This window comes from Trachurus trachurus (assembly GCF_905171665.1).
Source record: "Trachurus trachurus genome assembly, chromosome: 1".
Classification (NCBI taxonomy): domain Eukaryota; kingdom Metazoa; phylum Chordata; class Actinopteri; order Carangiformes; family Carangidae; genus Trachurus; species Trachurus trachurus.
In genome coordinates this window covers 7754321-7780955 of record NC_139891.1, presented here as the reverse complement: position 1 = coordinate 7780955, position 26635 = coordinate 7754321, and the positions used below count along the sequence as shown (strand labels likewise).

General features: G+C 41.5%; 1 protein-coding gene across 1 annotated transcript in view; it reads left to right on the top strand.

Moving 5' to 3' along the window:
• The window catches only part of LOC310991268 (adenylate cyclase 9), a 34531-nt gene extending 9952 nt beyond the window's left edge, over positions 1-24579 (top strand). Inside the window, exons 2-11 of the mRNA XM_083978908.1 lie at positions 9578-9777; positions 10643-10750; positions 13224-13498; positions 14304-14406; positions 15456-15670; positions 16524-16683; positions 19370-19512; positions 20045-20074; positions 21124-21397; positions 23275-24579. Coding sequence (XP_083835034.1) covers positions 9578-9777; positions 10643-10750; positions 13224-13498; positions 14304-14406; positions 15456-15670; positions 16524-16683; positions 19370-19512; positions 20045-20074; positions 21124-21397; positions 23275-24345 — 2579 coding nt within the window. The 3' untranslated portion in view covers positions 24346-24579. The remainder of the gene's footprint in view (positions 1-9577; positions 9778-10642; positions 10751-13223; positions 13499-14303; positions 14407-15455; positions 15671-16523; positions 16684-19369; positions 19513-20044; positions 20075-21123; positions 21398-23274) is intronic.
• Positions 24580-26635: the final 2056 nt, after the last annotated feature.

The following is a 26635-nucleotide window of genomic DNA, read 5'->3' as shown; positions in this document are numbered from 1 at the left end:
ATGACTTGGTACAGGTTGATTCTTTCGCTCCCTCATCTCATTTACTGTTTTATTACACAGAAGGTGACTTGCGTTTTATTCCCATGTGCCACCATGCGGTAGTTTTAGGCCTGGCAGACAAATGCGTGGCTTTAAATAGCCAGAAAATAGTTCAACATTAAGTAGATATTGACAAAGCTGACTTGCATCAACACTGAAGTTGTGTGAAAATCCTATGCGCTACCAGCATGGGCTTTTTTGGGCAAAGTAACTCTCAGTTCATAGCATGCAGCACAGAGGCAGGGAAGAGCTGTGGGAAAGAAGAAGGAGAGAGGGGGATAACATTCATCAAGGTCTGTGCTGGGCTTTGAGTCATGGACATTACAGTGATGTTAAGCAGCAGCTTGGACCACCAGGCCACCATATGTGGCTTTTTTTCAATTCCTGCAGGGATGATATTTTGGGTAAAATGTGGGAAATTTGGACTCCACCTTGGCATGCACTCATAAAACTCTGACGGTCCTGATACTCCACTTCCTGTGGACAAAGGCCTACCTGACACTCCTGCCAAACTGTTACTAATTGACTTGCTCACACAGAATGCTCAACTCTCAGCATAGCAGAGGTCGAATACTGACTGTGTGCTGTGTCTAAGCTTTCTGTAAATTTTCATTTTGGATTTGCGCACATTTTTTTTCTGCAGTCACGTCCCTGTTGTCCATTTATCTGCTTCTTCTTTGATTTGCACGTGTATGCATGTACTTTTACAATTCTTTAACTTTTGTAACAGCTTTTTTGGCAACATGGCAACAGCAGCTATTGTGTGTGTGTGTGCGTGCCAGCAATAGTATGCTGGAGATGCTGTTTTCAGTGGCTGCAACAATAGATATGGAGCATGCAAACAACAGTTCGAGGACATGCAGTGACATCTTTCATAGCTTACAGCATATTCATTTTAAGTTATCTACTGCGTTGGAAGTTTTAAAGTTTCTCTCAAGACAGTCACTCATTCTAGACAAAATCAAAACAAAGATGTATGTTTTTTGTATTTGGTAATAATTGGCTCCTTCATACAGTGGAGAGGGGTTGTATCAGTGTTTTCCGTGCTGTCCCAAACAATGTTTGTGAGACTTCACCAGTAGTTATACCCTGTAGCGAGTTAGAGGGGAGTTGTCTGTTTACCAAAAGGCCTTACTTCCTTGATGAACCCGCTTTTCCTTGTCCTGCCCTCTTCAGTCATTTTTCAAGCATTCCCTTTGGTCTCAGCATCAACATGAAGGGGTATTCTGTTCAGCATTTGTTGGTGTTGAGTATCAACAGGAGCATATTGAGATATAGTTCCACATTATCTATTATACTGTATATCCAGTCATTTCATTGCATGCTGGTCAGTTGAGACTAAGTTTAGTGCTGAAACCAGTGCCTCTACCCGTGTTGGATGATGGATTTCTCCTTGAGTTAGTGTTGAATGTTGATGCAAAGTAGTGCGACTCTATGTAACCACTGGATTTCAGATCAAATACTGCAAATCAGTGATGCTTTAAAAGGGTATAAATGGGTGTTTATTTTCAGAGTCAGTGTTTCAGCATTATTTGAGATATATATACCGGTATTTAAAAATACATGTCCTGGCATTCAAAACCTGTATCAGTCAAAGTCCTGCCATAAAAAGCATGTAAAGCTCTGTTCCCTGGTGGTCTGTGGAAAGAGAGAATTGTGTGACATTAGAGGGAAAAAGAGAAGAGAGACGGAGGGAGAATGGGAGGGAGGGAGGGAGGGAGAGAGAAGACGGAACATGTTTTCTGGTCATAACCCTTTCCCAAGGATTTCCCACAGTCTAGCTTAGGGTAGTGGGGGAGGTTTGTGTGTGTGTGTGTGTGTGTGTGTGTGTGTGTGTGTGTGTGTGTGTGTGTGTGTGTGTGTGTGTGTGTGTGTGTGTGTGTGTGTGTGTGTGTGTGTGTGTGTGTGTGTGTGTGTGTGTGTGTGTGTGTATACACATGTGTGTATGTTTGATGAGGGGCATCGTGAATCCATGGCATACAGCAGAATGAATCACCCCATGCAACAACTGTGTGACTCAAACGAGACTATGCAGTTCAAGCACATTGGTGCTCACCTTAAAGGGATAGTTCACCCAAAATTCAAATTTCACTCATTATCTATTCACTCTCATGTCAACTAAGGGCTGTGAGAATTTTCAGAGTCCTCCGTGCCTTCTCTGAGTTACGGGGCGGGGGGTCTGCGCAGCAGTATTTGTCTATAATGGTTGTCAATGGATACCAACTTTCTTCGTCCAAAATGACACACCAAAAAACATCCAAATACCTCCATAGTACTCGTCTGTAATGTCCCTCTTGTATTGAAGCCCCAACATGAGAAATTGTTCCGAAAAAAATTAAATAAGTCTACATTTTAAGCTTGTTTGTAGCGGAAGCTCCCAGTGTCTCAGTTCACTGCTCTTCCTGTGTCAGTGCAAATCTCGCGTGATTTGCACTGACCGGCGGAACAATTTCTCATGTTGGGGCTTCAATACAAGAGGGACATTACAGACGAGCAGCATGGAGGTATTTGGATGTTTTTTGGTGTGTCTTTTTGGACAAAGAAAAGTGGTATCCATTCACAACCATTATATGGACAAATACTACTACACAGACCCCCCCGTAACTCAGAGAAGGCACGGAGGACTGTGAAAATTCTCACAGCTCTTAGTCGACTTGAGGTTGAGTAGATAATGAGTGAAATTTGAATTTTGGGTAAACTATCCCTTTAAAATATGTCATGTGGAGATAAAGCCTTAGCCAGCCTGCTGCATATGCATACTTTAATACCATACACAGTTAACCTGCCAGTGTGTGTAGAGTTAATATGTGGCCAAGAGTGTGAACATGCATAAAACAAAATGACGTGCCAGCCGTCATTAGTGTCCTCTTTGCATCAGGGCCAAGGTTGGTCATTTCTTGCTCAAGGACTGTCCTCTGTCCTCTGCTGTTGAACGACACATTCCCCGAGAGAAACTCTGAGCTTCTGTGAAGTGAAACACTAAAATGCCTTGTTAACAGCTGTGAGTATGCATGCATGCGTGTGTGTGTGTGTGTCTGTGTTTATTCAAGTGACGCAGTGACACTTGGAGTGCGTCACTGCCCCTGTCAACCCACTACACTACATTTTGCATACGCACACACACATATACACACACACACTTGGAGTTACAGAAAGAAGAGTTGGTGGATGTTATAAAAGAAACATGTGTTCTTACAGCATTTTGTATTTGTATTTGGATGTGATTTTGATTTTATTGATAAAAAAAATTCCAATTTGGGCCGCCGTGTGGGGCAGTGGGTTGAGCAGGCGCCCCATATTCAGAGGCTATAGTCCTCGCTGCAGTCGGCCCGGTTCAAATCCTGCATCGGGCGGCCCTTTACTGCATGCCATCCCCCCTTTTTCTGCCTCCCGATTTCCTGTCTCCCTCAACCATTCTAAAGGCAAATCAAGGCAAAAAATACCCCAAAAATATCCTTAAAAAAAGATAATAATAAAATTCCAATTTTGTTTATCAGTTTGTTATTGATTCATGGTTCCAACTCGAGACCTACTGTTACCTGAGCAGAAAAGAAACCAAAATATGTATGAAAAAAAAGTTTGATTGTTGTTCATGTTTTGCACTTTTGCACACCTAGAAGTGGATCCTGTAAGAACCTGGTCTCAACACCCTAACCTCTGCTGGGATGATGGGACGAGGGTCCTGTTGTAGGCCTGAACTCAAAAATCCAGCTCATAGAGTAGTCTGGTCATAGATGCTCCATTAATTCCTTGGAGTGTGATTAAAAGATAAAGGAACAAGGGGAGGAAGGAGAGGGAGAGAGCATGGAACTCCCTGGACTAAAACGATGGCACAAAAGAGGGAAGGGGGAAGGGATGGATGGATGGGAGGGAGGAATGGGAGTGTATTTGAAGGAGGATCGTGTGAAAGCCTCATCCCTCGGTTCGATCAGCGTGTCCAAATATGGAGGCATGTGCTATTGCATGAGGCCTGTAGTCAAGACCCACCACCGACCAGGGAGAAAACCGAAGGGCAGGGAGGGGAGGGATGGAGGGAGCGAGGGCGGTAGAAAGTAGGGAAGACGGCTGAAAAATGAGACGCAGAGACAGCAGAGACAAAACAGACTAGGTAGATGTAAAGAGATGTAGTGAGAGGTGGCAAGAGATGTAAGGTTTGGCAAGACTAAAGAGGAGAAGTTGAAGAAGATGGTTAGAGATGGATGAGGACAGTTTGACAGTTGGAAGGCCATGTCTGCGAAAAGGGAAAACAAGTTGAAGTCTATTTTTAGGGCTGAAGTTGTTTATTTTCGGACTGTTCTAAGCAGCCGGATGAAAGTGAAGAATGGGAGAAGAGAGGTTAGATGAAGCTTGAAGAGAAAATGAGAAGTTAAGCCGCTGTCAGTCTCGTCCCTCTCCTGCTCCGCTTCGGTTTTGAGCCTGACTGAAGCTGCTTTGATGCTTAATTGGTTTGAGTAAATGTTGACGCATCTCCTCGTCTCCCTCTTGTCTCTCTCATATTCACACACATGCTCACTTTTCTGTGTGTGGGACCAGAAGGGGGGGTGATGACCTTTGGGTCACTGGGGATGGTTTTGATCATGTGGTTGGAAGCCGCCGTAAGGTCAAAGATCATTTGTCAGGAAGTGCAGAGTCCAGATTGGGACGGCTCTCTGGGGATTATCTGAAATGTCAGCTTCAGTCTAAGACTTTCACCCAAACACACTCAACTAGAGGACTTGCTCAGGGGGGACGCCTAGATGTCCAGTAGTGGGGAGAAGCGTGTGTATGAGTCTGGATAGAAAGGATGATTGTGTCAGTATTTGTTTGTTTGAATTCAGAGCTTTTTGTTGCACAGAATTCTACAGTCAAGTTGTTTTTTTTTCTTTTCTGAGTCCTTTAGGCAGAACAATTCAGCACAATGAATCCCAAACCCCCAAATATTATTTTTTACAATGACATGATGTAGAGAAAAGCATCAACTCCTTCTCTCAAATGTTTCATTTTTTTTTTTTTGGTCAGGAAAAAATGACTTGAATGTCTATGGTAATTAATTTATTGTAATTAGGCCTGTGTGTGTCAGCGTTGGGAAGGTGGAGGTGCATCAGTTAGAAAGTCATTCTCGTGTGTGTGTGTGTGTGTGTGTGTGTGTGTGTGTGTGTGTGTGTGTGTGTGTGTGTGTGTGTGTGTGTCCATGGTGCGCATGGTTTTCGGGCGTACATGTGGAATTTAACAGCTCAGCTAGGCTTCCTTTCCATTCATCCTCTCTGTTCATTCATCGATTCATTCATTCATGTGTTCACACTCGGCCTTTTGAAAGTGACTGTGTGTGTGTGTCTGTGTGTCTGATGCAAATTGTGGTAGTTTTCTAATATATGAGGATATGAGAGGCAAAGGCAATCACACTGCAGGATGAGTCATACACACAGCAAATGCCAGGTTTGTGTGTGTGTGTGTGTCAGACAGATCATCCATCCAATATAGAATCTCAAACAGAAACTCCATATTTACTGCAAGGTGTATTGTGCGTAAAGCACTTTAGGTGGATGTAGGTTGTATATAACTCACACATAGTAGTACAGGAGGCCTTCTGTGGAAAGCAGGAGTTAGATCAACGGCATCTTAATTCGATTTGTAGTGATTTTTTATACGATAATTATGTGTATTTTATGATGTTTAGCAGTAATGTGTGTGTGTAACTACAGGTGCGGACTGTCTTTTGAATGACATCAACCTTTGTTTAAAGACATGCTATGTTAAGTTATGTAAGAACAATGTATATAATAGAATATATACAGTATGGGCATTTTTGTGTCTGTGTTTGTATGTGTGTGTGTGTAGTAGTACAGTAGTTGTAGCTGTCCTCAGATGAACCCTCTGTGCTCCAGCCGGATGGTCGACTCTACATCAATAAAAACCATTGAGCTACATTGAGACTTTAGAGTGCTGGTGTCAGTTTCTGTCCCAGAGTGCTGCCTTTACAGAGTCTGGAGAGGATCAATACCCAAAACGCACGCACACACGCACACACACACACACACACACACACACACACACACACTGGCTGCAAAGCAAAGACTGGGTTGTAAAGGATTAGCTCTGTTATGCCTTACAGCTTATATAAACACACAGAAGCTACATGTGGTATTTTATCTAGTAGGTAATTGACACAAAGGTTGTTAACAGGTTTGCACTCAAGCATTCACACGTTAACCTCCTGTGCACTTGACTATTGGAAAAGTACAATTTCTCGCTGTTTTTTTTTTGGTCAAGCCTTTCAACGCCTTCACAATTCAAGGCCTGTTTTAAAGTTTAGAGCAGGCTGTTGATAAAGTTAGAAAGATGAAATGGAAGTAGACAAGGAATGTGGGTTATGTGAGGCATGCTAAACTCAGTGACCTTCAAACTACTCTCTTCCTCCCCCTCAATGTGTCTCCGCCGTTTACCACTTTGCTTTCGCTATCTCCTTTATCACTGTGTCTCTAATTCATTAGCATTTTGCCTCTCATGCTGGGACACATAGAGTAAGACTGAATATCACAAAAAAATAAAAAAACACTAATTACCACCTCCCTATCCATCTTTTGCCAGATCATTTTGTGACCTTTACTGACAAGAAAAAAAAAAAAAAGAAAACACATTTGAAATTCAAGATATAAAATCATTTTAGTTTTTGCTGCCACTTCCAAAGCCAAACTCAAACTGGCACTAAGTCAATACACATTTAATATATTTTGTCTTTGAATTACATTAAACTTTTAATAGAGATTAGAAAGTTTATTGCATCAGTTAGCCTGCTGTCATTAGAAGGTGATGGATGCGCTATGCTTGATAGATTTTGTACCTTTGGTGCTGTGGGAGATTTACTTTTGTGTAGAGTAAGTACGTTTTGATATCTGCTTAATAGATCTCTCTCACATCAGACATGTTGACATGTCACAGTTGGAAAGCGCATTGAGTGAATTATTACTAAATTACATTTAGCTGCTTCGGTTCCTTGTATAACACTCTGACTAACTGAGACACTTTAATTGAGCAGAGCCATTAAAACCAAGACCTAGCGCCCAAGATAAACATTACATGAAGCAAAATACATTTTTTTTATCTGTTATGTAATGAAAAAATTATAATTGACTGACTGACCTTTTAGTTTAAGGTAATTCAGAGGTTTGTTAGAGCCAATATCAGGAGAAGATGAGATAAATTGTATCTTAAGCTAATGATTGTGCCCCATGTTCCTTCATGTTTTTCCATGTTTTTTGTTTTGTCTTCTTTTTCCTTTGTCATTCATCCATACAATTCAGCCAACAAACATCTGGTTTATAAATCTTTGTAAAGAGAGTCAGGAGGTTTGGGTTTTTGTGTGAATGATCGTCCTTACACTCTGTATACAAGCAGACTGTGGTTTCTGACTGTGGCCAGGTTCAGGATCTTCATGGGAAAGAAGATGAGCAGAGAAAAATATGCTTATTATGATTTATTTTTCTGTGTCTTTATTCTTTCACTTCACAAAAGCCTTCGTTTTTTTTTAACCTGCCACTCCTTTCTCTCTGTACAAACTCCATACGAGCTCCCCACCCATCATTCATTTGCTCCCGCTGTTTCCCAACAAGCCGACCTTCTGTCTATGACAGGAGCCTGCTCTGTGTGTGTGTCCGTGTGACGGTCAGTGAGTGATTGGAGATCAAGAACAAACCCGGAAGAGGCAAACGAGCCCTCATTAGCCAACTCACAGTTGTATGCTTCACTTGTCGTACAGAGGGCCCCTGTTAACATCCATTAAAATCTGCTTTGCCTAAGAGCTAATGGACACTAGAGACTACAGTAGCAGTGAACCTATTCGGGACAGTGTACATGTGAGTGTGTGTGTGTGTGTGTGTGTGTGTGTGTGTTTTTGTGTGTGGTTTGAGGTCCCATAAATGGCCTTTGTTGCTTATTTGGCAATGGACTCAACCCCTAAGTTAGGACTGTTGGTGCCCTAAAGGCTTAGGACCTTTGCCAAGTCTGCATTGTCCTGGGGGCCCAGAACAAAACACACAGTACCTCCAGACTCCCAAGATAAGTTCATTAGTTACATTTTCATTACTAATATTATTAATGCAAACAAAGGGAGCAGGACAAACACTGTGAGGAAACTCAATCATGCTCTCATTCAAATTGTGAAATCACAAGGGTTTGATGGTTTTGTTCGACTACTGAATTAACTGGTTTTCAAAGCTAGAGGTGATAGTAGTGGTAGCTCTACATCTGCTGTTCCTCATCTCCTGACAGTATCCGGGATTTAAAAAAAAAAAAAAAAAAGTAGTTAGACTATTTAGCTAGTTGATTTATGTTACACCGACTCACTAAAAAGATTAACCTTTACAAATGAAAGGAATTTAAAGACATGAAAGACTGATGGCAAGTGCGTCTGTCCAGTGAAAGTAGAGACACATGAGGGGGAAGTTCACAGAAAATGTACTGTAGTACAGAGGCCAACACATGAACACACCTACTCATAAACTGACTGACTGACACACACATACATACTTGGAACTCATCAGTCGCACTCACATCATCACATGTATTTTCCTTTTTCGGTTTAATAAAAAATGACATCATGCATCAGAGTGACCAGAGTTCAAATGTTAAACGCTTTCGTGCCAGACAGGAGCAGCAGGATGAGCTTTTTAAAATGATAATTCATTTCAGATAATATTGTTGTTATTGTGGGGTTTCTTTTACATCAAGACTCTTAATGGTTGCTCTTCAAGTCATCAGTATGCTGACAAGGTTAGCGTCTTTAGCTGTTTGAACGAAGCCAGCCAGGTTACTGTGTGTTTGGTCAGGCTGATTGCAGCTGGATGTGGGCCACCACTCTAATCCACTGATTGTGTATTCCCTTGTTGGCCCTACAACAGTGTGACCATGGCCTGAGCTCTGGGCTGATATGCAAACATTGTTGGTGAAACACTGAGTATTGCCTTACCACCTGCTTGCCAGCATGTGTGTGCATGAACAAAGAGTGGCTAATGATTGGCTTATGAGGGCATGTGTGCAACTACCCACTATTTTCCAATACAAACTTCAAGTCTGTTTTAGTCTGAGCAGTAAGAAACAGTGTTTATTTCATAATAATGTAAAACAAGAAACACAACCTAATTTTAGCATTTGATGCTCTAACGGTACCAACACATTTTTGACCTAACCTTATTTTTATCTAATCGACTTAAGCAATTCACTATCACAATTATAGATCTGTAATTGCCCTGAAGACTGACTCATTGTTTCAGCACTAGATCAGAGTACATAGGTGTAACATGCAGCAATCTTCGCATTAGAGGATTTGTTGCCCAGTGAATGTTTGGCACAAACAAATTGCTCACTACTTTGTGGTGGTAAAGCCCTCCGAGCCAGCTACTGGGCTGTCGAAAGGATTGCATTCTCGCCGTAGTGTAACCATCGATACTCTGAGTAACATCACAGATGATATGTATATTGTATGTAGTGGTTGAAATTTAAACAAAAACAGCAAAAAGTCACGGTTATGCAGTCCTAAATGTACTTTTTCTGCCCCCCGTAGGCTTGAGGACCTACCTGATCTCAGGGAAGAGGGTGGAGCACGATGTGCAGTGCGGCTGTTCTCAGATGGGACTGCCAGGTGGGGATTTTGGGGGAGTCGGCCTGTCTTCCTGTCCTCAATCCCACACACCAGACCTCATCCCTGGAGGAGCTCAGGCTGCAGAGCCCCTGCTGCCCCACCAACCATCACACAGGATTGGGGTAAGTGAGGTTAAAGGGATAGTTCACCCAAAATTGAAATTTCACTCATTATCTACTCACCCTCATGTCGACTAAGAGCTGTGATAATTTTCAGAGTCCTCCGTGCCTTCTCTGAGTTACGGGGGGGTCAGTGCAGCAGTATTTGTCCATATAATGGTTGTCAATGGATACCAACTTTCTTCGTCTAAAAAGACACACCAAAAAACATCCAAATACCTCCATACTGCTCGTCTGTAATGTCCCTCTTGTATTGAAGCCCCGAAATGCGAAATTGTCCCAAAAAAATTTAATAAGTCTATATCAAGCTTGTTTTTTAGTGGAAGCTTCTCGAAGCTCCTCTAATTTGACGAACCGGGAAGAGGAGCTTCCGCTACAAACAAGCTTGAAAAATAGACTTATTTAATTTTTTTCGGAACAATTTCGCATTTCGGTTAATTTCAATTTTGGGTGAACTATCCCTTTAAAAAAAAAAACTGAGGATGGTGTCCCAAAAAGTACAATGTACCAACTAACAACTAGTAAGAAACTCAAACTAACATTCATTCTGTGTGTCTTTGATATTGAGTGATTCTCCTTCACTCCTTCAGTTGTAGAAGACAGGACGCTAAGCTCTGACATTGTATTTTTAAAATATGGGCTGGTGTGACCTTTTTCATTACTCCCAAATGTGGCTCATGCACCAAGTGATTTTGACTGTGTCTGTTCTGTCATGGGAGAGGTAAAGATATCAGAGACTACACCCTTTGAACTAGTCTGACTAAACGGTCAGTCATATATAAAGTGATGATGTTGTAGTTAATGCTCCTTCTGTGTGATCTTTTTTTATTTGTCAACCACTCCCCCTGTCATCCCTTTCTCTCTCCAGCCTCCCTGTGTGTCCCGTAGTGCGGCCTTGCCTGCGGGAGCAGAGCAGGCTGATGATGTGGCTGTGTTGAACGGCTGCCAGGAAGAGCACAAAACTAGCAGTGCAAAGGTACAACTGACATTTGTCATTTTATTTTTAACCTTTGTTTAACCAGGAAATCCCATAGAGATCTGATATCTCTTTTACAATAGAAACCTGGCCAAGGTAGCAGCCATGTAAAATCAGTTCATACAAGATATAAAATAAACAATAAAACAAAACCCAGATACTCACACACAGCTCATACGAGAAAAACAATCACACTCTTCCCTCACTGCATTCTTTATAATACACTTGAAGTCACTCATACTGTAGGTACAAATGATTTTAAGGTAAGCACTTTTTGTAAATTATTCCAAGACCATGGTGCATGGTAGGAGAATGATGTTTTGCCGAGGTCCATCCTGGCCTGAGGTGCGTCCAAAAGCAACCAGTTATGCACATGTCACAGATAGTAGCTACTGGAACTGACAGAGAGAAGGGTACTGAGTTTACCAACAAATCTTTGTAGATGTACCAGTGCTGCTGTCTGTGAATATTCAGTGATGTCCAGCCAACATCATAAAAAATGCAGTGATGAGTGAGTGATGTTGCATTGGGAATGAAACGTAGAGAAGCATGAGGCTCCTTAGAGTTGATGAGGCTGCATGCATGTACAGTACTGTATATCACCATAATCAATTTCTGACATGAAGGTGGCTTCCACAAGTTTTTTCTTTGCAGAAAAAGTAAAACATGATTTGTTTCTAAAATAAAAGCTTATCTTCAGTTTGGGTTTCTTGATTAGATTGGAGATGAGAGCTTTTCATCAATCCATATTCCTCGGTACTTATATGAGGACACCCTTTCAATCAATGTACCGTCAGATGTAGAAATGTTTAGATTGTTAAAGTTTTGCAAGCAAACTCTTGATAAAAGATCCCTCAAGCCTCTCTGCAATGACTGAAATGCAGTCTGAAGTTTGTCAGTCGCCTGTACTGCAGAGGGAGTAAATGTACTGTATATATGATTGTATCATCCGCATGCAAATGCAAATTAGCTTGAACGTCTTTACCCAAATCATTTATAAAAATAGAAAGTAATTCATGATCCACAGAGTCAAATGCTTTTGAGAGATCTACAAATAAGGTGGCGCACTGCTGTTTTTGGTCCAAGGCACCAGTGAGGTCATTTGTCACTGCCATAGCAGCAGTAATAGTACTGTGACCACTTCTGAAACCAGACTGAAACTCACTTGTTCAGATCACAAAGGTCTCCACCCTTGAGTAGAGGAAGAATGTATGCAGCTTTCCATATTGTGGGTATTACATTTGATTGGAGACTTAAATTGAATATATGTGCAATAGGTGCAGCAGTAATATCTGCAGCCATCTTTAAGAGATAGGGATCCAGATTGTCTGGACCTGCAGATTTTATGTGGTTAATGTCTTTTAAGGCTTTGTAAACTTGATGGGTTTAAAATCAAATAAGTCTATGTTTACATCACTTCCTGGGGTGGGAGAGCATGGGTCGTAAGTATTTGAAAATTGGCTGTCAGATATAGACCCTGCATTGATGAAGTGTTTATTAAGATGATTCACAATAGCAGCTTTGTCCTTTACTTTAGCTGAGCCAACCAGACAGACAGGAAGGGTTGAAACAACATTAGCATTAGACAGTGATTTAATAATTTTCCATAATTTTGATGGATTATTTAGGTTCTTCTGTGACTGACTTCAAATAAAACTCAGATTTAGCCTTTCTGATCATCAGAAGTACATTTGTTCCTTATGGTTCTAAATTTTGTCCAATCAGCAGATGAGTTTGTGAATCTAGCTTGTTCCCAATATTTATTTCTTAAATGAATTAGCTCTGACAGACTTTCTGAAAACCAGGGATTGTCATCACCACTCACCCTGAATCTCTTGACAGGAACATGCCAATTTGAAATGGATAAGAAAATAGAGTGAAAATAATCCCAAAACAGGTCAAACTCAGTAATTAAAGTGACTCTGCTGATGTTACTATTGTACAAATCCTGTAGGATGGCCTGCACTTCAAACTTTTTAAATATCCTTAAATGAACCGTGCAGTCTTGGGAATTTTTCTATTTCTGACACAGGCAATTGCACAGTGATCACTGACATCATTACAGAATACGCCAACTGAGGAGTATTTATGAAATGCATTTGTTAAAATCAGATCAAGCAAAGTAGATTTATTTTCTGACTTTGGGTTTGGTCTTGTTGGTGCTTCAATAAGCTGCACCAGGCCCAGGGAATCACACAACTCTTTAAGAATATCTGAGGTCCAGGGGAGCCAGTCCCAGTTGAAGTCACCCATAAGGATGAATTCAGAATCATTTAAGTCATGTAAAATATCTGATATGGATTTGAAGGCATCTTTTGTGTCATCGAAGCACCTCAACAATCACTCCCTCTGTCACTTCCATTTCATGTTCTTTCCCTTTTGCTCTTTTTCCTCATCTTCTCTTCAATTTTTTTCTGAACCTTGTCCCTCCCACCCTCTTAATGTTCTTCACCTTCTCCTCCTGCTCCTCTAGTTCGTCCCCGGTCACAGCCCCAGGGCGGCCAACGGCCTCCTTAGTCCCCCACTGGAAGACCCAGTGCGTGCCAGCCAGAGCTCCCTGTGTGACATGCTCCAGGAGAAAGAGAAGAAGACTAGCACTAGCACGGGGACCGGCACCAGTTTAGGCATGACTGGTGGTACAGGGACAGCGGGTCCCGGTATGGACCACTCCGCCCTGATACAGCTGCGTGCCAAGAACTTCCGAGAAAAGAGCGACGTCCACTTTGTGGATGTTATCAGGGAGGACAGGTGAGCAAAGAGAGCAAAGGTAGAATTTGTGATAGATCGTAGCACTCAAGGGTGATGGCTAATATCTGATCAGGGTGATGGGGTTAATGGAGATGAAGGGACACATTTGATAATGCTGCGTTCACACCAAAAGCGACGCGGGTCGACGCCCCTCGACGCAAGTCTCCATTGAAAATGAATTACTTCTGGCCGCCGCGACACTCCCGACGCTTTTGGTGTGAACGCACAGTAAGCATCGGTAATGTGAAGAATATAAACCTTTTCTATTAAGGGTGTGTTCCTATCCTTCCAAACATTTTTTTTTAAAAACCACTTATGCTCAGGATTGCAGGGCTGGGGCCTCATTTATAAAACTGTGCGTAGGAAAGGTCACTACAGGTGGCGTACGGAGGAAACACAGGAAATGCGTGTGCATAAAAACTTACAGATTTATAACAATGCGCACGCACGTCCTACACCTCTTTCTATTTATAAATCACAATCAGTTTTAAAGTTGGTGCATGTGAGGAAGCATTTTACCCTGCCCATACGGTGCCTATAAGGTCAGGGGAACACCCTTGATGAATATTATTATATAATATAACATGATCTTTGGATGCTCTTGATAAAAAAAAAAATACAAAGGTACAGTCTGTAAAATCCCACAATCTACTCAAATACTTACTTATATGAAGTATCTTATTGTCACTAAAATATACTTACACTGGAAATCCTGTTACAATTTGCCAGTAAGGTGTGCTTTTTCAGTGGGATCTAATTTTAATGCATGGCCTTATATTTGGACTTGTGTTTCTCTGGTTTACAGTCTGATGAAGGATTACTTTTTCAAGCCACCAATCAACAAGATCAGTCTTAATTTCCTAGAGAGACCTCTGGAGAAGGCCTATCGCAGCAGCTACAAGGAGGAGGTACACAAACACACACATGAACACTCCTACCTCAGTATTATTGCACCTATAAATACTTCACTGTCCGTCACTATAACCTTCATCGCTGCCCTTAGAGAATTTTCTCCATCTTTCTGATCTCTGTGATGATGCTGGGTAAGTACATGGGTAGGACAAGCAGAGCACAAACTGACCACATACAAATCGCACATCGATGGATCTTGGTCGGTGATATTCGTCTATGTGTGTTTAATGTTTGTGTACATGTTTGTGAGTGAGAAGGGGAGGGATGTTGTTCCCAGTATCCCACATTTTATGCCACATTAGTGCCACACTCACACACACCCAGGACCAGTTCCAGTTGGCCTGCCCTGACCTCACAGACTTGCAGCCCCCTGCTGTCACACCAGTGTTACTACAGAGAGAAATGTCTTGGACACGTTGGCTTCAATTCAGATTTAGTTTATCACAGCTTTCCTCTTCTTTTCTTTTCAATTTGAGACAAAGTTATTACACCTGCCCTTCATCCCATTAGTCATTTAGACTATCACTAAGTTAAAGTACAATACAAATGGTATTAGCATAAAATAGGGCAGCTATAAAGGTTATAGTAAGAAACAACCTAAAATGCACTTACAGTAGAGAAGGAGGTATACATAAATAGACTTGGATTACATATTAAATTACAGCATTTACTTTTGATAACACCAATATTCTTTACATCTTTTATTTTAACTCACTTTATGTATAAATGGAGTTGGTGGATAAACCTGGAGCTTTGGTGATTGTTACAGTCACAGAGAATTTAGAGAAATTATGAAAAAGAAGAAGGCAACATAATAACATAGTGAAGATAGCATCATCAAACAGAGGCAGGAACATGTGGACTTTGGATGATACAGGAAGAATAATGTTTGACTTTTCAGTCTGAAAACCATTCCTGCTCGATTTATGTCTAAACGGCCAGGCTGGTGAATATGAATATGCGTGCAATGTAAGCTGTAGGCCTGATTTCTGGGAAATTCGAGCCACTGTGTCTCCTCATTTTTGCATCCCGCCTCCTCTTTCAGGTGAAAAACCAGGCTCAGGTGGAGACATTTGCCAGCTCCACCTTCAGCTCCTTCCTGGATGTTCTCCTCAGCTGTTTTGTCTTCCTGGCCCTGACCCTGGCTTGCTTCCTTCCACCTCTTGTGAGCCCAGCCACCGGGACCCCGGCTCCTGCTGCCCTGGCCCTGGCTCCCTTGGCTGGTCTGTTGGAGCTGGCCTCTCTGGTGCTGTCCATACGGTGAGGAGGCTTCGGCAAATGACATGGAGATGGACTTTGTGTTAAATATCGTCTCAAACTTTGACTATATTATGAAACAAAATGACTCTGGACTCAGTGTTTTCCACAGAGTTATTTTTTTCCTGGCATGGACGGAAAACCCTCTGTCATTTAGGCTGCTGTAGTCAGTGCTCTGCCGCTGGGGCCTAAGAATATCCAAGTGTTTGTATTCTATCAGCTGCTCTAGTTCGGTTGGAACAAAAACCTCCATCTCTTGGGCCTCAGACAGTGGCACATTATGGAAAACCACTGATAGACCATTCTGTAGCACTACAGCTCCCCACTAAAACCAAAACAAATTATTTTATGTGTTGGTTGGCTTCCACACCACAATGGATTAACTTCCCCCTGGTCAGATACAACTGGCTCATGTCCATTTTGTATGTGCAAGAGCATTATTGGCTCAGACATTGGCATAAGGACATACTGGTACCAGGTACAGTCCCTCTGCAAAGTTTACGTGACTTTTTCCAGTATTCCAGCGCAGGCTTTGGATGGGTCTCAGTGGAGAGAGTGTTTAAAAATGAATCAATTTTCACTTATTGCCACTCCTAAATGGGCAATACATTTTCATCTTCTAGCTGGGAATTGGACAACATAGCTGTGTTTTAATGTGTCTTAATTAAGGGCTGGCTAGCAGCCTGCTGCAGTGTTTTCCTTACTGCGTAGGAAGAGGACTGAGGGTGGGGTGAGAGTTATAGAGCGAGAGTAATATTTTCTTCTTACTCTGTTGTCATGATTTTGTTGATTCTGGTGTGTTGTTGGAAACTCATCTTCTCCCCCCCCCCCCCCCCCCCCCCCCACTCTGCTGCAGTATGGCCTTCTATTTGGAGGAGGTGATGAACTGTACTCGCTCCCTGCTACTGGTGGTCTCTGGATGGATTCCTCGTCATGTGATTGGGGCTGTGTTGGTTTCCCTCCCCGCCGTCTCTGTCTTATCCCACCTCACCTGCAGCGTCCACTTGCCCCTCCAGGTAAAGATGTGCATCAGAAAACACTGTGGTCAGACTGACTCTGTATATCCAGGATGTGCAGGATGTCATTTTTCTTTGCCAAAACTTTTAAATCCCATTGTCTGAACCATATTTAGTTGTATTCAGGGCATAAACATGCAAAATGTGAAATGTGTTTATAAACTAACCAAACTAATTGAGCATTTCTCTTTTTTTCATTAGTACAAAATCTTTGACATACTTAAGACATATTTTACATCTCAGAGGTTAAAAGTGAAAGTACATCCTTCCTATATATATATATATATATATATATATATATATATATATATTTATTTATTTATTTATTTTTTTGTATTTGCACAATTGTAGAATGAAAAAATAAATAAATGAAAATAAAAATAAAACATGTGCGGGTGAGGTAGAAACCCACTCTGGTCTTATCTTTAAACCTCACCTATAAAAGGCAATACACAAATAACATAGCAAAACAAAAAATAAACTACACTTGCTGCTGCTGCACTCCTACTAAAGCTACCATAACTGCCACTATTTGTCCTAGTGCAGTAACTAATCTAACTAGTGGTCGACTCTTAGTTCAACTGTGCTTTCTGTGTGGTTACAGTGGTAATGCTAATACTAGTGCTGTTCAAGCCGTAAGAGTTTACCCTCATTGATATCTCTAAGCCTTAAGAGGAGTCAGAGAGGAGTCGGGTGGTTTGAGACCTTGCCCATCGTGGTCTGAAGCCAGAGATCCTCGGAGACCAGCATAGCCATTAGCTGGCATTAGCACTGATAGGAACTGTAGAAAGAAAACAGCTAGGAGGCTTCACGAGGTTTTAACTGTGGACCTTGGCACCACAAATGTTGACATTTCTTCTTCTTTGAGTCCTGCATGTGAGAAGATTGAGAGCAGCTATACTTAACAGTGTTTTTTTTCCTGCTGTATTGAGTCAAGGCCACAGCCAACTCTGTATAAGTTTGACTCTCGCCTTCCAGTTTTGAGCCAGCGGCTGCTTGGAAGATGTGTGGTGTTTTGATATCTTGTTTTTCAAGGATTTTCAACACCCCATTTCTCTATCCATTTCTCTCCCACCATGTTCTGTCTATCCTCCACTCTCTCCATCTCTTTGGGGCTTACAGATCAAAGCAGTTGTCTCATGGAGAGTTGTTAATTAGACATGCAGTTTTCTGGACTTTAATGCCTTTGAAGATATTAAGACCCAATAACAGTGCTAGAGGGAGGGCATGACTATGAGAAAGGGAGGACATGTGTAGGGATGAGAGGGAAAAGATTTTATCCTGTCCTTTGTCATCTTTAACAACCTGTGAATGTCCCCAAATTACAACCACTGTCTCCATGTGTTTGCATAAATCAACCAGTGCTTATGGAAATCAGCTTGTTTCTTATCAAATCCTATACTGACCTTGAAGAATCTTTTCCAGCATGTGATTTATGAAGAGTGTTTTTTTGCAATGCAATATGCTCTCGGTTTCACAGTTGGTTTATATTGCATCTGACATTTAGACTTTGGATACCCTTTGATTTACATGAGACGACTGGCAGAGCAAATGTTACAGTCTAATCGCTAATAATGAGCCATATTTCCAACTAATTTGTTATTAACACACTTGCAACCAGTGCTTTTATTGAAAAATTAGTTAGCAAAAAAGTAAAAACAAAACAACTTAGGATAAAACATGATATAATATAATACAATACAAATCACTTTATTGATCCCTGAGGGGCAATTAATGATGCAAAAACAATGTTTGATATTTATTTAGGTTTAAAACATTCAGGTGAAAATATTATATCAGGTCCATGAAGAAGTTGCCTGACAGTAACACAAGAGTCAGTGATTTCCCTCCGTTTAAACTGACAAATGTCCATGGAGGTATTCATAAGTCACTGAATTCAAATTTTGCTCAGTGTTGATTAATTTAAAGTGTTTCATCCATCCATCCATTGTCTATACCACTTATCTGTGCAGGGTGCTGTAGTACTGTGATAACTCAGTATTAACTTTTACTATTAAACTGCAAGTGAGATTTGAGATTGAAATTATGTTCAAAGTCTTCATAAAATAACTTGCATTTTCAGTCTTAAATCTTGATAAACCATGCCTGACAGTATTTAAAAAAACTAAACAAAAAGTGAAACTAAAACTGGATTGAAAGTGAAAACTGAAACACACCTGAACAGCCTGGGACAGCTGGCACCTGAATTGAAACTTGAGGACCAACCTTAAACCTTTAAAAACATTAAACACACCAGTCTAAGAAAAAAAAGTTTGCTGTGGAATAAAGAGGGATTTTAGCTAATAGATAAAAGAGATATAAGACAGACCAATTAGTCAGTAAACTTTTAAAACAATGATTTAATGACAAAAGGTGTTGTACAAGAGGGTAAATGTAATGTAGGACATCAGGCGATGGATTGCTTGTGGCCAGAAGTGGTCACTTGCACTGGCATGAAGGAAGAAATTTGTTATGTTGTTTTAGACCGAGTCTGTATTTGTAACAGTGCATCACACAAAGCACATTGAGCACAGCAGTCACTGCAGTTGGACACATTAACATCATTCTGATCTGTGGTTTTTGAATTGATATGATATCTTGCCATGTTAGCCCCCATGAACTGAACCTGTGGAGAACCCTATTAGATTTTTCCCTCATCTCTACATCAACCTGCTTTCTCCCCAAGGTGACCATGTTCCTGTGCTGTGCCACCATTCTGGCCATCATCCAGTATTGTAACTTCTGTCAGCTGAGTTTTTGGATGCGCTCAGTCCTGGCCACAGCTACAGGGGTCGCTCTGCTGCTGCTGCTGTACAGCCCCCTACACAGGTACAGGTCAAAACTTATTTCCATATACTATGTTTATGAATACACACGTACAAAACGGCAATAGATACATATACAGGAGCACATGTACTCCCGTGAGTATACACACACAAACACACACGCGGCTATAATATCTATGGTATTTATTACTTATAGTAGCATTAAAATACTAATAATCCAGTCTGAGCTCTACTTAGTTCATAAAAGTGAAACATGTAATAATCATCATTTAGTTCCACAAAAAATGTGTTTTATCTAAGGAAAGTAGTGCTTTTGAAGCAGCATAAAGTGAAATAATTTTCAAATGTATTTTATGATATATGTTACAAATGTAAATTTGTAAATTTATTTATAGATGAATTAGTTGTTGATAAACATTATAACTACCTTCATCGATCTGCTACTCAGCCAGAAAGGGGGATTTGAGCCCATTTGTATGTACATGTGTTCCTGTGTGTGTTGTGCGTACTTGTGTGTCTGTGCATATATGGGACCGGTGCTTTCTCCTGACTGGCTCAACTCTTGTTGCTTTCAGCTCCAGTAATAACAACTCGCCAGTTCATGGGTGAGTGTCTCCGTGGAAACAGAGGGGTTTGATGGATGAGTGACATTTGAGGGGTCAACATGAACTATGTGTCTCTTTTTTATATATATATTTTTCATAACTCCAGCTCTCTCTGGCTTCCCTGCTGTTTTTCCTCCAATCCCTCCCTGTCTCTTCTCTTCCTCTCCTGTGTGCACCAGTAGTAATGTCTGCTAAATGTCACTAGTGGTGAAAATGACTCATGCAGCCGGTGCTGGCTTGAATTTTGTATTAGGGCCACAAGTTAAGTAACTCCTCTTCTGAGCAGGAGAAAGACGTGAGTGAAAACTCTCTGTCTTCACTAGGTAGCGTTTTGATTTAGGCTTTACCTGTATCACCACTGTATTACTGTAATAACATTTTGTTGCTTTGTTACTTGTTACTGCATACCAATAGTTTTACTACAGTTTCTGATTTCCCAAGTTACCCAAAATGTCATTTGACAATAACTGCAGAGAAATGGAATAAACATCACGTCATGCAATTAAAGATGGATATACAGGCGTTAAAGTGTAGCTTGGTATTCAAGTTGTAAGTTTAGTTTAGTTTAGTTTATTAGTTTAATAAGGGACAATGTGCAATTACATCAATCATTTAAAGGAAAAAAATGAAAAGATGGTTGCACCAGATTTAGCTCGCAGCTAATTTCCATCTGTAGTCCCTACACATAACATAAAAGTAATAAAATACACAGAATACAAGCTATTATACAAAGATGAGGCATAAACAGACACAGTTAGACAATGGACAACATTGCAACAATTGTGCAACATTGTAAGCAATTAGTGTAATTGAGTTAGGCCATTAAAGTATCTCTGATTGGTCTGCTGTTTTTAGAGCCTGACTGCAGAAATCTTCTATCAAACTTTATTAAAACAGGACCAGAAATGTTCCATCATGATGACATGTCATTTAGATGAAACACACATCACATAATGATAGACAGGGCTAAGGAAATAAATGTATCTTCTAGCCTTCTTTCTCTTGTTACCTTTTAATCACATTTGTTGTCCCACTGTTTCCTCTGTCAGACGGAACATCTCCACATCAGGTGATGATGGTTCAGACTCTCGGGACCCTCCCCCGCAGCCTCTGGACCTTTTGGTCCCAGAAGCCGTCCTGGCTTTCTTCCTGCTGCTTCTTCTGGTCTGGTTCCTTAACCGTGAGTTTGAGGTCAGCTACCGTCTCCATTACCATGGCAATGTGGAGGCCGACAAACATCGCTCCAAGATCCAGACGATGCGAGACCAGGCTGAGTGGTTACTGGGCAACATCATCCCCATCCATGTCGCTGACCAGCTCAAGGTTTTTTGTCATTGTTGTTACAAAAATACAACCCCGTTTCCATAAAAAGTTCCAAAACAAGCTGTGTAAAACATCAACACAAAGAGAATGTGATGATATAGCCATTCTGAGTTTTATGTCAGCAACACGTTTGTAGTTGGGACAGTGGCAATAAAAGACAGGAAAAGTTACGAAATACCAAAGTCAACACCATATGGAACATCTCACAATGAATCAGGTTACTTGCAACAGGTTAAAGGGATAGTTCACCCTCAAAATTGAAATTTCTCATTATCTACTCACCCTCATGTGGACTAAGGGCTGGGAGAAGTTTCAGAGTCCTCCGTGGCTTCTCTGAGTTACAGGGGGTCTCGGCGTGGCAGTGCATGTCCATATAACGGTTGCAAATGGATACCAACTGTCTTCGTAACAAAAAGACACACCAAAAAACATCCAAATACCTCCATGCTGCTCGTATGTAATGTCCGTCTTGTATTGAAGCCCCGAAATGCGAAATTGTCCCGAAAAAAATTAAATAAGTCTATATTTCAAGCTTGTTTGTAGCGGAAGCTCCTCTTCCCAGTTTGTCCAAATTTGACAAACCAGGAAGAGGAGCTTCGAGAAGCTTCCGCTACAGAACAAGCTTGAAATATAGACTTATTTAATTTTTTTCGGGACAATTTCACATTTCGGGGCTTCAATACAAGACGCCGAGACCCCCTGTAACTCAGAGGAGCCACGGAGGACTCTGAAACTTCTCCCAGCCCTTAGTCCACATGAGGGCGAGTAGATAATGAGTGAAATTTCAATTTTGGGTGAACTATCCCTTTAATAACATTAGTGGGTTTAAAAAGAGCAACCCAGAGAAGCTGAGTCTTTCTGAAGTAGAGATGGCTAGGGCTCCACCACTCTGTGAAAGACTGCGCTGGATAGAATGTGCAACGATGTAAGAATAATGTTTCTCGATGTTAAACTGTCAAGAATTTGGGGTTTGGTATCATTGTCTGCAGTTCATATTATCATTAAAAGACTCAGAGGATCTGAAGAAATTTCAGCGCTCAAGGGACAAGACCAAAAACCAACATTGGGTGCCTGTGGTATTCAAGCCTTCAGAGGGTCCTGCATTGAAAACAGACATGAATTTGTGGTGAACATCACTCATCACTGTATGAGCCCAGCAACACTTTCAAAAAGCCTTGTCTGTGAACACTGTCTGTCGCTGCATCCACAAGTGCCAGTTAAAACTCTACCATGAAAAGAGGAAAACCGTGAATAAACCAGATCCAGAAGCTCCACAGCCTTCTCCGGTCCCACGCTCATTTACTGTAAGATGGACTGATGTGAAGTGGAAAACTGTCCTGTGGTCTGATGAGGCAAAATTTGAAATTTTTTGGAAAATCATGAATGCCATGTCCACATATTGAATTATGAAACATGAAGAAAAAAAAATCCACTTTCAAAATTATAGCAATTGGTCTCCCCCGTTTCCAAACAGAGTATTGTTAAAAGGAGAGGTTGATGTAGTAAACATGACCCACCCTGTCCCAACACAGCAAGCTCAAATTATAACTCGTATAATTGTCAATAACAATGAAATTTCAACATTTGATGTGTCTTTGTGCTATTTTGAATTAAATATGTGGTTTGAATGTTTTACCCATCATATTCTGTTTCTATTTATGTCACCTTTTTGGAAACAGGTCTTGTGAAATAATGAAGAACAATACTTTATACATACTTCCTCTTATTTTGTAATCAAGAACAGAATATTTTAAGGATCTCTATCAACACAGTCCTCTCTGAATTTTTCCTGAATGAAGTAGAAGAAAGGTGAGAATCCTAATCACTGCATTGTCACTCGGTATTAGCTCATCTTTGTCTTGTCTCTGTTCCACCAGGTGACCCAGAGCTACTCCAAGAACCACGACAGCGTGGGTGTGATCTTTGCCAGTATTGTGAACTTCAGCGAGTTCTACGAAGAGAGCTACGAGGGCGGAAAAGAGTGCTACCGTGTCCTCAACGAGCTGATCGGAGACTTTGACGAGCTCCTTCGCAAACACGAGTTCAAAAGCGTTGAAAAAATCAAAACAATCGGTGCCACCTACATGGCGGCGTCGGGGCTGAATGTCCGGCAGCTGGCTGAGAATGAAGATGACTCCCCGCACGCTCACCTGAGGGCGCTCTTCAACTTCGCTCTGGAGATGATGGGCGTCCTGGACGATTTCAACAAGAACATGCTTGGTTTTGGTTTCAAGCTGCGTATTGGATTCAACCATGGGCCCCTGACGGCGGGGGTTATTGGCACTACTAAGCTTCTCTATGACATTTGGGGAGACACGGTCAACATTGCCAGCCGCATGGACTCCACCGGAGTGGAGTGTCGGGTGCAGGTGAGCGAGGAGAGTCACGCTGTGCTTAGTGCCATGGGCTTAGAGTTTGACTACAGAGGTACCGTGAATGTTAAAGGCAAAGGTCAAATGAGGACCTTTCTGTACCCGAAAAGTGGGGAAAGTGTATATCAAGATCACACGGAGCAGGCCGTCAGAGCCGGACCCCCGTCCGTGGCGTTACCAGACAATAAGACTTCAGGATCTGTTGCCCAGGCAGCAGCTCCTCCCCCTACTTCTTCCTCTTCCTCTTCCTCTACTCTTCCTTCCCTCTCTTTTTCCACGCCTCCTCCTCCTCCCCAACCCCAAAACGCAGCAAGGCCTCCAGGAGCAGGGCCTGAGCCTGTCCTAGCAAAGTCCACAGAGGTGAGGGAGGAAGGATATAGGGACGCTCCACAACCTGCCACAGACAGTCACACTCCTCCTCGCTCCGAACCGGGCTCCGAACCGGGCTCAGAACCTGGTGCTGCACAGGTGGCCTCCCAGGTTCTGCCTGCTCCTCTGGCGCTTCAAGAGGAGGAGGACGAAGAGGAGACCAACGAGCTAACGCAACTCAATGAAGAGTTTTATGCTCGTCTCTGATCCCTCCTCTCCCCTTCCCCTGTCCTCTGCCCCCCTGCCGCCCCCCAGCTGCTGCCTCTCCAGGACTGATTGCAGGCGTGGGCAGGATGTCCCTTCCAAAAGGCAAATGTTTTTCGGCATGGATGAAGAAGAAGGGAGTTTATCACTCCAACACAAACAGTGGCTAAAGTGGCTAATAAAAATGGCCACTAATGTCTTTCATGGGAATGTTGCCTGAGTGCTGGGGTGGGTTGGACATGTGTTGAGCACAGACGTTTATAGTGGCGAGCAGGTTGACAGAGGGTAATAGGGAGAGGAAGATTTGTTGGTGGTGTTGTTGATGTTTTTTTCTTATTCATTTTTGTTATTAAGTGCCTTCAGGACTAGAACAGTGAACAAACAAATATGAATACTGAACAAAGTTTTAACAATCTTAGACTACGGAACATGCTGTGGTTTCTTACTCCATGCTCTTATTTTCAATGCAAGTATTTCTTTAAAAAAAAAAATTGTTATTGTCGTGCCATATCATTTGTTTTAACTTGATCAAAGTTTTGACCTTACTTAAGGGAAAATCATTTTAGATTCTATATAAGTGCCAGTGCAGCATGATGGGCTGAGCAGGGAACTAAGGGAAGAATGAGGGAATCACATGAAGCAGTGTTAATTTATGTATTCTGCTTTGACATGAGGGCTTAATACATTATTCATTTGTGCTAGAGTCCCGTTAAAAGGGCATGCTACAAAGTAGGCTGCATAGATTTTAGTTTGATTAGCAGCTAAATGCACATTTTAAGCACGGGTCTTGCACAGCATTTTCTCGACCACTTGTATTTGGTAGTTATTACCGTGTGAAAGATTTGAAAGTTCTTTGTCTTTCACAACAAGTACAACCAAAAGCACAAAACCAGATAAGGGAATATAGATTTGGAAGAAATGGTGGTTAAAAGTGAGATCGTCACAAAAGCAGGAAGGCACTTTAAATGTACTTAAAGTGATACTCTACATTTGAGTAAGAAACACTCACCCCATGTAGACCTGAATGGTGGCTGGAAAAAATGTAGGTTTGTCCTAAAAAAAAACAACATATATGGTGACTGTGATCAACTTAAGCTGACAGTGGTTAAATTGGAATCTATAGGAATTTCTATCCTGCACTATAATCCACTTCTCTGCTGCCGTACATGTATTCCTACTAGAGTATGCTTAAATACTCTATTTCAATGTCACTCTGCTTTTTCATTGGGTCAGAACCACTCTGTTGGAGCTAACTCACTGGCTAAATTAAAAGCTATTAAGCTGTATAAAAGAGCAATCTAAAACCTTTTCACACCCAGCCCTTCGGCTAACAGTAACGTTGCATTTTTGTTGTTGCCAAAAATAATGCCATGAAGACCAAAAAACAAACAAATATGCGTGTAAATGCATCTTGTAACTCTCAGACTTCCCTCTCCTGTCTGTGGCTCTCAGCCCAGATTTTAGAATTTTAGGGAGACATTTTACGCCTTTTAATTATAGCAGACAGCAAAGTGATGACAGGGAACAGGTTAAGAGAGAGGGAGATGGGGATTGACATGGAGCAAATGTCCCCCCGTTATAGTATATGAATCGGGGATGTTGTGGTAAATGTTCAGCACCTTAACACATAGGCCATCAGGTCAGTAAACAGTGTCAGATTTATTTTGGAGGGGGGGGTGGTATTTTCGATGGCAATTTGGTGCAGAACTCAGTATTAACGGCAACAGGACAGTGTATGTGGGGAAAAGTTAAAAGAAGTGCAGCTCTGTGGCACAGAAAAGATTTGGATACTTGTTAGTAGGATTAATTCAAAGAGATACATAATACAGAATATCACCACATTTATTCTTTAAAACCTACAGCGGGGTGAGAGTTTGATACCCAAAGGTTTTTGGATGGAGTAGCACTCGGTAGGACTGTGAGGGACAATCACTGTGTCGTTCTTGATAAATGAAAGGGTGGTCCACATTACTGTTGGTTAAAGTGTCAGAGCACACAGCATAATAGAGTTTATACAATACTGTGTGTGTAAAAACCTCAGACTCACATTTAGTGACTTTCCATTTGTTGCCTTCGTTTGCTAGAATACAAAACAAACTATTGGTCAGTCCATCACCATAGATTTATTCAGTAGTTCAGTATTGTCTGCCTTTAGCTGTGTGATATGCTATTGAAGGGGTGGGACTTTTAACTTTGATCCTGTCACAGCCTCACCACTGAGAGGAGCCTCTACTGTATCAATATACTTAAATTGTGCCACTTTAATTGAGTGATCTATAGGTGCAGTGCAACC